At 32.3% G+C, this 13,606-nt stretch overlaps 1 protein-coding gene across 1 annotated transcript; it reads left to right on the top strand.

Moving 5' to 3' along the window:
* Positions 1–3,037: 3,037 nt before the first annotated feature.
* Positions 3,038–12,965, top strand: LOC132713559 (alpha-2A adrenergic receptor-like). The gene is made up of 3 exons (XM_060696197.1): positions 3,038–3,427; positions 10,383–10,551; positions 11,455–12,965. The coding sequence occupies exons 1-3, from the start codon at positions 3,132–3,134 to the stop codon at positions 12,061–12,063; spliced, it is 1,074 nt and encodes a 357-aa protein (XP_060552180.1). The 5' UTR covers positions 3,038–3,131; the 3' UTR covers positions 12,064–12,965.
* The last annotated feature ends 641 nt before the right edge of the window (positions 12,966–13,606 follow it).

The raw sequence follows: 13,606 nt of genomic DNA, 5'->3' as shown, positions 1-13,606 counted from the left end.
TTTTTAATTTATTAATAATCATTATTTTATATATTTTTCCATGTATTTCATTTACGAGAATGATATAGCTTATAATGTATGGTGGCTGATTTGGAACACTTTGCGCGTTGCGTTGTCGATAGCGACAACACAACCTATATCGTTATCGCCTTTTCGTCGCACTGACGTCTTGTCGCTTGGCTTATAAGCCAATCCTTTGATTTGAGCGACATCGCGACAACACGCCACACGACAACGCGACGTTTGGCGTGCTTCGCTAGCTACAAGACGGCGCACAAAAACGTTCCAAATCAGCCACCATAGAAATCAACTTTATTTCTCAACGGAATGATTTGGAGTGCGGGTAACTGATGCCTGCACTCCAGTTAACTTACTGTGCATGTATATGTATACGATTTAACTGTGACACTTTTTCAAACTGGCAGATGGCGCAAGTCTTTTGTAGAACATGGTCAAAGGAAATGCATTTTATGTAATCAAAATGATATTGCCGATGTTAAAATGCCTTTTCTTCTGTTTTAGTAGGAGAAGCCTAATTCCAAATTAATATTTCAATCGACCGAACACACTAAAATTCAAAGAACTGATGCAGTCAATGTGGCGCCGTTAAATGTCGCAACGCCGCTAAATGTCGCACTTGCCGCTAAATGTCGCACCTTTAAGGTAAAGGCGTTTTTTCCATAATCATGCATTTATATATGCTTTTGCAAGACCTTTCATAGTGATTTTACTGTATTTTAAATTGTTTCCATATTTATAATATAAGTCACTAACTTTAAGCTACTAGGCTGCCGACTTTAGGCTGTTAGATTGCCAACTTCAGGTTGCAAAGCTGACATCAATAGGATGTTAATATGTTAGGCGGCCTCCTCATGATACTAGGCTGCCAACGTTAGGCTTCCAGGGCATTAGGCAAACTTCTAAGGCCCAGGTCGTCAGCTATTTAGGCTTCCTCTTCCGACTGCGAGACAATTTGCCTCCTCAGTCAACAAGGCCATCAAACTGCCACCTCAGTTAGCCAGACCGTTAGGCTGTCTCTTCTGCCAATTTTACAGACATGATTATACAAAACTATTTACAGAACAAAATGCCAATTTTGCAGTTTCATACAAAAAGTATACAATCGTATAATTATCAATATTTACTTGCATAAGTTCAGCTAAAATCCAACGCAAAACAATATACATTATTAACAAGATGATTATTATGTCGCCAAAATTGAAACGCAGTTCCATATAACATAAAAAATTCACTCGCTTTCAAACTTGAGTAGGCAGATTTAATTAATTTGATACAACAATAAAACTTGAGTCCAATCTTGCGACATTTAACGGTAGTGTTGCGACATTTAACGGTAAGGGAAATTCGTGCGACATTTAGCGTTAACATTGCGACATTTAACGGCAAATGATTTTGCGACATTTATCGGCGGTTGCGACATTTAGCGGCAATGGTGCGACATTTAGCGGCAAGTGCGACATGTAGCGGCGTTGCGACATTTAACGGCGCCACAACGCGCACCAAAACCTAATCTTTTCAATAAATATAGGTTAATCAGTTTAAGTTAAACTCACCAATGAGATTTAAATAATATGTCCAATTTTATCTTAAACACGTCATCTGACATTTAAAGGTGAATGTTATTACCGCCAACATGCATTTTGTTATATATGCTATAATTAGTCCAATTATTGTAATCAATGTTCAAATATATTGTATTTTTATATAAGACTCCCAACTTCATGATGTAGTGTAGTGTAGTGTATATTAAATAGTTTTGTGCACGTGAGTACACGAGACACGCCTCAAGTATTATTTTTAAACTTACACGTGTATTATACATCTATTTATTGTACTAAGCATATGGTCTGTTTGAAGGAAATTGTAAATGTAAGTGCTCATTTTTTCATAACAATATCCATTTAAAAAAGTATATTCTATTCGATACATAAATGAGAGCAACTTTATCTTAACACCATGAAAATTGGCATTATATAGAGGATATTTGTTTGTCTTGCATGTAAGGTTGAAATATATTTCACTGAGTGAACACCAGGTGCAATATTTTTCACGAGTGGTGCATCTTTCCGTATGGACAAAGTCATTCATAATTTCAGGTGAAGTTTCAAAATATGAAGAGACTGAAGATCAATGAGTGTAGACTGATCGTGGTCTTGGACTGCAATGGTCGCATTAGAAGAACCAGTAGCGGACCAACAGGTTAAGAGTTAACGATTTTTATTCTCCAAGATTATCTAGTTGACGTATCATAGCAATATCGGACAATTATAAAGGTTTTGCTTATTCACGGAAAGCGAAATTTAGTTTTAATGCCCTCTCTTCTCCCACTGTTGCCCCATTCCTGTTTTTGCGCCCTACGATTTGGCCTTTGTGGCACTATATTGTGTGTGTGTGTGTGTCAGTGTGTGTGTGTGCGCGCGTGCGTGTGTGCGCGTGTTCGAGGCGGGGGCCTTCTGTAAACATACTGTGATCAGTATGTTGATATTTTCTCTCATAGTTTATTGCTACATTTCTATAATCGATATTTTTCACTAGAGTTTCTGTAGGAGGCGTTACGGTATCTCCGATAAGGATGACGAACAAAGCTTACAGATCTTTGTCATTCCACAAATACCTTGCCTGAAGTGACATCGGTATAATTATCTATTAAAGAGCTGGCATGATAAATCTTTAATATTTTTTGAAAGATAACGGAACAATAATTTTATGTTAATTTGAGTTTTTAGTATCTAAGACAATATTAAAAACGTCTTTCAAAGTAATTTATTTCATGCGTAACGTTGTGGAAAAAACATCAACAAAAATCAGTTATTAGGTATTTGATATTAAAACTTTGTTGATTTGTTAAGAGAATATAGATAAAATTTGCACAGAAGGAAACAGTTAGGACTTTGTACTTAGTCAAGATGAATTTTAATAATTCGACTTCTTTCGAGGCGTTTTATACAGCGACGACTGAAAAGATGGAACTTGAAAATAACACCGAAGTATCCGAGTGGCTACCTCCGCCATTTGACGTAAGCGTCTCAAATATTTTATTGGCAATAACTCTGGCGATTCTTGACATTCTTACAATTTTCGGAAACCTTTTGGTACTTTTGGCGTTTGTAATGGAGAAACGTCTGCTGCAGCCGTTTAATATGTTTATTTTGAATTTAGCTGTGACGGATTTTAGCGTTGCTATTACGGCGATGACGTTTTACACGTTAGATACTCTGTTGGGATACTGGCCATTCGGGACAATCATGTGCGGCGTCTGGATTTATTTTGACTTTGCAATGACGTTTGCTTCAGTATTTACACTTGTTGCAATATCAGTTGACAGGTTTTGGTGCGTCACATGGGCCATTCATTACAGAATGCACAATAATAAAAATAAAACAGCGTTCGTTATTGGTATAATATGGTAAGTATCAAACATCATTCCAAGTTTATAGAATATTCTCGTTAACCAAGCCTTATGAATTAAGAAACCATTTTGTTAATTCATTGCCATTAGTTAATTGATGTTGTGGAAATGAGACAAAGAGCCGTTATTAATCTATTTTGGTTCAGATTTATTGGCAATAGCTTTATTTAATCAGGTGTAAACAAGAAAAGAAAAGGTAAATAATCGTAAAAAAGATACTCGGTCGAGGTAAACTTGTAGATCTTTTTTCGTGTTGTAATACTCCAGAAATACACTTAACAAATCTTATTAGTGTGCATGTATAAATGGTCTCATATATGCGTCAATTTTGGTACGACCATGCTAAAAATTTCAATAAATACAGTTAGGAGACAGTTACATAATGTGATATTTCATTTATTAAATTTCTTAAGAAACACAAATTTAATAAAAATGCCATATAAATGAGATAGCGCGGTATTTTAGCCAATGTCGCAAAATAAATATGTCATTGAAAATTATTCTAATATTGTATGCCTACCGTGTTTGGGAACGTTGTCGCATGGATGTGACCCAATCTTTTTTATAATATTTTGGTAGATTTATCTACTACTGGACAATTTTTGTATATTCGTTGGCGATGGTTTGTGGCACTGCACCAAAACTTCTTATGAGGCGGTTCATTTCACCACGTATAGATTGTAATATTCTAACTTATGCACTGAAGTTATATTAATAATCTTAATATCGAATATTGTATAATCATCTTTAAGATATGTGGATTGCCTTTTAAATTTGTCTTTTGACGTCTTGTCTGTGATATGCAGGCTTCCATTTTCCAAATTCTATTTGAATGTTTAGTTCCGCCCACTGTGTTCTTTTTTAGGCCGTATAAACAAATGTGGATGTTTCTAAATTCAAAAGTTCATCTTTGTTATGTTTAAATGTTGAATTCTCCTTTAGCCGGTGCTATTGGGCGTGGACACCATCCATGAACAGTTTCAGTCACTCCATTTACAATCGTTCTTTAGGGAATCCGTTCGTCTCTATTTTACATGATGAAATAAAAAAAGCAGTACCACTCTATTTCTTCGTTTGTCTACACTCAAATTAAAAAGAAACAAACCCAAAACACTTACCTATTTTCAATATTTTCAATATTCATCATATCATTTTCTTATTTTCAATAATTACATTTATTTCACACCTTATAAAATATATAATGACCAGCGTTTGAACCACCTGATGTTCAAAGAGAAGTCATTATCGGACCCAATCTTGTCAATTTAGTTTTGTTTTTGTTTCTAGAGCACAAAACATCCATATCAAATGCATATCACACCCTATATAGCCTCGTTTTCAGTTTTAGATTCCAAAATATCTATGTCAAAGCATAATTATTGTACTCCATCTAGCCTCATGTCAATTTACAAGGTAAAATAATTATATCAATTCCTTATTGTATTTAAAGTAACAAAATGCTGTTCCAGTGTCAAAAATGTAAAATAAAGAGGCCATTTAACATCGTTGAGAACAATACTGATTCTACTGGACTCGTACACAGCTCCAAACCTATTCAGACTCGGAATTAGCCTCGTCCAATAAAGGTTTGACAGCTGTGAACTCACAATATAATACACTACCTGCGAAAGCGGAAAAGGGAAAGTGAATAGTCCGTGCATTAACCTGTCCGAAATTTCCCCATTTCGCCTTCAGACTAAAACTATTACTGTTGTTATAATACGGAATAAACTAATAAAACTATTGCAGACATATTAGGAGAACTAATTGGGATTAGTCTTGAAATAAAACATGCATTTAATTGCTAAAATGTCATTTTCGACATGTGCTGTCAACTTGTGCTTGTAATAAGGAAGACACAGTTTTCGCAAGTTTAAAGGCACATTATGCCTCAGAAATTCATAGGTTTTTTTTTAATTCTTTAGAAATGAAAGGCATTTGTTCAATAATGCTTTAATAATGGAGAATTTAAGATGTTTAACAATTGCTGAACGTGCAGTAATGTGTCGTAAAGGCAGCAAAATTTAAACAAAGTAGTATTTTGATTTCTATATAAATAAATAAATAAATAAATAAACAAAATAAGGGCTCGCCGACTCTTTAATTTAATTTGAAACATAATTCTAAACAAGAAAGTTTAAAAAGATTAGTAAGTCGAGGATGATTATGATTTATTTTAATATCTGGCATATCAGAAAAACAACAACAATGATAGAAAAGAAGAAAAAGAAGAAAAACAAACAACAAAATAAAAAAAACCCAATAATATAATTTTTATGATCTTCCTAAAATTAATAAAAGCTAACAGACCTTGAATTGTTAAGCCAATAAAGTACTTTACCATGTTTGATTTAATTAACATGCAAGTTTTTTGCTTTAGCTGTTTTATTATACAGTACATTCTCTTTGCAAAACATTGGCTTCATGACAACCTTTAAGTGACGATCTCTCTTGATGTAACAACAACACTTTCCTTGTTGAGTGTCTATTCTACAAGGGAAATAAGCAAATGCTGCCAGTATTCTATATTAAGATACATTGAATACAAAAACAACAACTAAATGCTAGTAAATAACGTCTGCGACCAAAAATGTGATACTTGACTATTTTTTTCTTTCCTTTTTTTTTTTTAGTTTTGCAAGTCTGTTGCTGTTGCTTACACGTTAAAGGCACATTAAGCCTCAGAAATTAATACATTTTTTGTCTGTAGAAAAGGGCAAAAATGTGTTTTATAATGTTGAAATAATGGACGTATATAGCATTTGAATTACTTAACACCTGACGAAAGTACAATACAATACAATACAATACAACACAATACAGTACAATACAATACAGTACAATACAGTACAGGACGATACAATACAATACACTTTTTTCAGCTTACAAAATTTGTAGCAATAACAATCAACTCAAAAGTAGCGTTGATTGTGATTTAACTTCCATACAAAAATACTAAAGCATTGTAATGGCAACAATTGCCAAACTGTAGAAGAAGCAAAAGATGGCTTAGTTATATGGTCAATTATTAACTTTTATGGAAACTGTAACAGGACACATAAAGAAATAAAAAGCTTTAAGAAAAAATAAAAACGACAGCCTTTTTAACCTTATTTGGCCTTTAAGCGAATGTTAGTCTATTATGAAATGCGACTTTCCATTATATTCTACTCGGTACGTTCGTTATGTATTGTCATCGGGATATTATAACGATAATTGGATTCCTTTTGTTATGAAAAGAAACGTTCTTCTAACAATCTTTAATTATCATTTTTCCTTTCTGTAGACGATGCTATATTTTGAGTATATGAATACTAACAAGCTGTTATGGGCTTCTGATTGATTTTCATGTACAATATCAACCTTGTAAATGATATCAATGAAAATATTTCTACGATGATAACTTTTGAATATAAATGAAAAATCATTTACATGTATGTTCATGAAATCGTTTATACAAACATACAAATTTAAATGCACAATTTTACGGTAAAACGTAACACAGATTTGCTTAGACAGAATTTATGCATCTTCTGTTCTTAAACACAAATACCCACACGGATGTTGTGTGACGATATTTGTTTAAAATAATCTTTCATGACAAGGTTAGCTTTTAAAAAAGCTAGTAGCGACTCGCTTCGTAACTTTTTTCAAGGGGTGTGTTTAAATGTAAAAATGACAGTTCTGTTAGCTGAAGAGACTTCAGCGAACAACAAAATAAAAGTGAAGTCAACACTGGCCCGGTGCCCGATGGGCAGTGTATATAAGTTCAGGCCAGTGTAAATTTAAGAAAATTTTGTTAATTATTTAGTAGAATAAATTCAAAACTGGAATTCGGGCCAGTAAATTCAAAATCTTAAACTCATTGACTGAAAGTGACATATAAAGTTCTCTCAGTTTAACCAAGATGAGTATGAGTATGAGTATATATGAAGGTGCATGTAAACAGATTGAAGAACCTATGTCTATGCACATTTACTATATGGCCTGTTGACCTTGACCACAAAATGTTAGATAGGTAGATTTCATAAAGATGTCTCTTTATACAAAATTAAGTTGTAATACATGTATGTTATTTAGTATTGGAATGAGAGGCACAAGTCCTAAAGTAAACACAAGTTGTCAATCAATTCAGCCAGAAAAGCCGGGATCCTATTAAAAAATATAGGGATCCCAGAAATTGACCAGTCTAAGAAGATGTTTTTAAGATAAGCCGGGATCCTATTAAAACATATAGGGATCCCGGGAATTGACCAGTTCAAGAATATAGTTTTCAGAAAAGCCGGGATCGTATTAAAATGTAAATAGATCTCACGGATTGGCCAGTTCAAGTATATAGTTTTCAGAAAAGCTGGGATCGTTTTAAAACATACAGGGATTCCGGGATTTGACCAATTCAAGAAAATAGTCTTTGATTTTTCCAATTAATTAGGCATATAATTATACCTATTGTGATTTCCGCATTTTAAGTTTGTTAATAAATAGCTCTAAATATATCTATATTCTAAGTTAAATTAATTTAACGTTCATTATATACAATAAAAAAAAATTAACGTTTAATGGCCTTTCATTACGACAACAATCAACACAAATATAGTTCATTAGGATTTTCCTCCATATCTTATACGATCCCGGATCCCGGGCGTCCCGGATCCCGGCCAGTAAATACATACACTAAATACCGGAAAAAATAAAATGACCGGAAAAAAAAGGAAAAATAAAAAATGCACAGAACCAGATGTACACTTATGTTAATTAACCAAACGAAAACTTACTACAGAGAAAACAGGTGAAATCGCTAAATCAGAAGTCAGTGTAAATATGATTTATTGAAAAGAATTCATACAGACAAACATTTTAATCATCATTATATCTTTGCGCTCAAAACGATACTTGCTGATTTTTAAAAATGGCGTGAAAATTGAAGGTTTTTTGACGCTATGTAAGATTAAATTTGATTGGCTAAATAATTTTGGATCCTAGCCCTGATAGATAAATTTTGTAGAAAGCTGGAAGCAAAGCTTCGATTAAATTTTTGGATAGCTTCGGAGTTTTAGGTTGTTTCTCAGTAAAATCCTACCGTAATACCGGCTCGCCGTGGCGAGCCGGCATAAAGGTTTTAAGGTTGATAAAGATTGTAAAGCCGCTTGCTTGCTTGTATCACTTTAACTTCTAATAAAACATGTAGAGAAAAAAGAGAAAATATTATAGAATGTATCTAATACGGCAATCCTGCAATTTTATTAAATTTAAGCTACCATCAACGTCTGCAGCTTTAAAACATAAAAAAGACATTTTGAATTAAAACACATCAGCAAATTGCTTTTCAAAGGGAAATCGGAGAGCTGAACTAATGTTTTGAAGCCATATACCTCTTAAAGGAAATTATTTGCATTTCATGATTTATAACATAGAAACACATTATATTGTGAGCTAATGACGTGCGAACAAAAACTCAATTATAAAATTCAGACAAAACTAATACTTCATAACTTTATTAAAGAGTGTAACATTTTGAAAGCCCATACTTATTCTATGTCTAAAATACATTTTCTGCAAGAATAAGGTAGAAATGTAGAAAGCAATCTGCAAATTCCGTATAAACAAACATTCATATATTCAGCCATTGTGTAACATTCAATTGAAACAGACAACTGCATGAATATTACAGTTTTATTGTATATACATGTTAACATGTTGATGAATAGTCACATTGACATGTTGATAAATGTCACATTGGCAAGTTGATAAACTTCACATTGACATGTTGATAAATGTCACATTGATATGTTGATAAACTTCACATTGATATGTTGATAAATGTCACATTGATATGTTGATAAACTTCACAGTGATATGTTGATAAATGTCACATTGATATGTTGATAATGTGGCGTTGACATGTTGACAAATGTGACAATGACATGTTAATAAATGTCACATTGAAATGTTGATTAAATGTCACATTGATATGTTGATTAAATGTCATTTTGACATGTTGATAAATGTCACATTTGTTTGTTGATAAATGTCACATTGGAATGATTATTAAATGTCACATTGAAATAATTATTTAATGTCAAATTGAAATGATTATTAAATGTCACATAATTATATATGTTGATAAATGTCACATTTGTTTGTTGATAAATGTCACATTGGAATGATTATTAAATGTCACATTGAAATGATTATTTAATGTCAAATTGAAATGATTATTAAATGTCACATATATATGTTGATAAATGTCACATTGACATGTTGATAAATGCGACACGAACAACGCAATTTATCAGATATGTAACTGTATTATAGATATCACTCACACTATTTATATTTAGTATTTAATTAGTTCAACAGTATAAACGGCACCTTTAGTACAAGCATGTTATCAAAACTCTGGATAAATGCATTTCTGTATCATTGCTAATTGGATTTTTCCATTTACACATGATTTATACATCATTTTACTGTAAGAAGTAGAGATTTGTATTATCCAGATTGATTAAATATGAAAAAATAGAAGCCGCCACAAATATGTGCTATTTCATTCTACCAAAATCAATTTTCTGATTTATATATCATTTCTTTCTTTGTTATTTCGTTACTTGTATATTCTTACAATCGTCATATAATATTTGAATTTTCAGATTTTTAAGCATAATCATGCCATTCATCCAAAACCAAAAAATAAGACTAATTTATTCATTTGTTTTCTGTAATTGTAACTTGGATCTCATCATATACTTTTTATTACATGCTACCGAAAGGAAACATGAGGTTTATTTCTTATTCGTTTTTATAATTTTGTTAAATTGTTTCTTATTCAATATGTATACTCTTGCAATCGTTAAAAATCAATTCAGATTGTATGTTATGGCCACGGGAACACAACTTTTAAAATGATCATGCCATTCACGAGAAGCCAATATAAAACTCATTTCTTTTCCAGGTTTTTAGTTGTTGCAATTTGGACGCCGCCATTTATAGGGGACCGTCTAAAGCACAGCGAGCCTCACTCTTGTATATGGGAACCTAACGATAATACTGAATTTGTTATATTTGTAGCAGTAATTGGCCATTATATACCATGTGCCATCATGGTTTTCTGCTATATAAAGGTAAATTTATCATGGTTTTCTGTTATATAATGAAAATTTATATTATGTGCCGCCACGATTTACTCTTGTTCAAAGGTACATGTATACATACACCATGTGCCATCATGGTTTTCTGCTATATAAAGGTAAATATATATCATGTGATATCATGGTTTCCTGTTAATTCCATGTGCCATCATAGTTTTTTTGCTATATAAAGGTAACTTTATACCATGTGCCATCATTGTTTTCTGTTATATAAAGGTAAATTTATCATGGTTTACATATATATCTGCCGCCACGATTAACTCTAAAACATGTATACATATACCATTTGCCATCATGGTTTTGTTATATAATGAAAATTTATATAATATGACGCCATGGTAAAGGTAAGTATACACCATGTGCCATCATGGTTTTCGGTCATATAAAGGTAACTTTATATCATGTGTCATCATGATTTTCAGCTAAAATTAACTACTTAAAGTTACACAAATATACTTTACAGAGATAATCTTTGTTGTGTATTTAGCGGCTGGTAATCGAATTTGTATCACTTCTATTACAATAAAACCAATTTTTTGACTTCACCTGTTAGAAATTAGATCAGAATTCAATTTGCAATAATGTTGTGTACTTTTAGCCTGCTGGCGGCCGCATGCAAGAAAAGCAGACCTAGAACAGACGGCATGACTGCACTGTTCGCTATTTAGTCAGTACATATTTTGAAATGTTCCCTCTAAGTTAAAAGGTTTTGTCAAGATTTATTAAAGATTGACGAGTCAATTTATGATATTTTTTTTCTTTTTAAAGGTTAATAAGTCTTTAAATGTCAAAACAATCAAAATTTATATCAGTTAATGTTATAAAGACACGCATATACTATAGACAGTTTATTTCGTATTTTATTCTGTTACACAGGTTTTTATGGTTATGCGGAGACAATCATCTCTTGTGACTAGCTCTGCACAGGGAGGTGCTGCATCATCGGTGAGAGTTAATGTGCAGGCTATTTCATATAACATGTCTGGCAATACCTCGAAAACTTCAAATGTTTACGTTGGCAACACTCATTTAAACGACCAACTTGCTGCAAATGAAACATCTAACGGACGCTACCTGACGCCAACTACTTCCTTGAGTATCGTAGGAAACCAGAATTCACCGCCGTCAAGGTCACCAAGTCAAGCAGACGACACGGATGCCCCTAGCAACCAAACCCATTCAGTAAACAGGGCATACCGTGTGTCCAACAGTCAGCAACGTGAAAAGAGAATATTCATTACCCTAACGTACGTTCTATTTAGCTACTTGATATGCTGGTTCCCATTCTATATAGCGTTCGACACTTACGCCTGGAAGCCTGACCTGGTACCAGCCGGACTATATTCGTTCTTCTTCTGGTCTACTTACGTTAATTCTACACTCAACCCATTTATCTATGCTTTCACTAACAAGGAATTTCGTTTGGCGTTTATCAAAGTTTTGAGAAGAATCTGTGGTTTCTCGAAGAATAGGGAAACAGCTTGATTTGAAACAGCCTTTTGCTTTGAGAGTGCCATCTTGAAAAAAAATCCAACAAAACAACAACAACAAGCACTTGTTATGACGTCATGACGTCAACCTTTTTCCAATACTTTTGGTTCAAATTAAACTGTTTTAGATCTTTATGCTCTTTCAAATGATATAACATTCACAATTGACTTATTATTGAACAACATTCTATTCATATTTGAAACTGTATCAGATATTATGAATGTAAAATTTAATGGAATTTTCATTTGATTCCATCATTTTAATGGAAGAGAAAAATGTTGACCTGGTTGTCAAGGTCTTTTGGCGATATTTTACTTCTACTGTTGTGGTGGTGATATTAGTATATAGGTCTACAGGGAGCCACATTGAATTTACCAAGTTCAGCCGTATCGTTCCTGGGTAAGCTGCCCTCACTTTCGCAAAGGAACTGATAACTTCTGTACATGCCAGAGCAGAGGTACACTTTGAATGACCTTAGAAAGGATTTCATGATCGACCTCAACGAAAGTGACCTGCATCGTTCGGAAATCAAACTCGAATGCTTCTACTATAGGTTTTAACTATAATATTTCTAACTTTACATGATATAAATTATATAATTGATGCTTTTAAAAAGCAACTGTGTTTTCACATATTAATCTAAAATTTAACTAACCAATCCCAGATTATATGTACATGGTTAAAAAACAATTATAAACAAAAGTAAATTTCATATTGGATCTATATCAATAACAAAAAACCCAACCTTTTCTGATTTTCTGAGAAATGACGCAAATTGACTAAGAAAGCACGCAAAAACGAATAAAATTTAAGAGATTTTTCTTGTTTACATTAACAGTGTCAGATTACTATTTTGTTTTCCATCATTGAAAAACATTAGTTATTACCTCCACTTAAACTTCTGTTATTGTTCAGCGAGATGAATTTCAGATAGTTTATTATTAAAATAACATACGTTTTTTTCTGTCTATATTTTCTAATGGAATTTTCAATTAATATCTCAAAAAAAAAAGATATTTGTTAATTGTTACTGTAGTAACTTTGCAATTAAATTTTAAACTTTCCTCTACTAATTGAAAAATGTACTATATTATGTCGGCAATAAAGGAAAACTATTATTGCCAATAGTTTAGATTTTCTTAGCGTAAATATCATATTTCTGAATTTTACTTGTTCAAACGAAAACAATTAAAATATATGCTTAATATATGTTTAACATCAGACAAACAATCTCACTTGTGGGATCATACAATTAAATCAATAAAAATGATCTTTTTAAGAGTAATATCGAATAAATAATGCCATAATTTCACATAAGAAATTGAGTAGGCGAAATGTATTTATTCGGTAAAAAAATAACAGACAATAGTTTATTTCACTTTGATTTATATTGCATCTAAGAGTTGAAATATGAAATTAATAATCTGTTAATAGCCAATTATTTGTCTCAGACGATAGATGTCATTTATTAAAAAAGATATAAGATATATAAAGTTTTTATTACTTACATTTAATAAACAACAAACACATTTAAAAA

Source organism: Ruditapes philippinarum, unplaced genomic scaffold (genome assembly GCF_026571515.1).
Source record: "Ruditapes philippinarum isolate M1 unplaced genomic scaffold, ASM2657151v2 ctg171_1_1_1_1, whole genome shotgun sequence".
Taxonomy (NCBI): domain Eukaryota; kingdom Metazoa; phylum Mollusca; class Bivalvia; order Venerida; family Veneridae; genus Ruditapes; species Ruditapes philippinarum.
The sequence above is the reverse complement of the archived record's forward strand: the minus strand, read 5'-3'. Positions and strand labels throughout refer to the sequence as shown.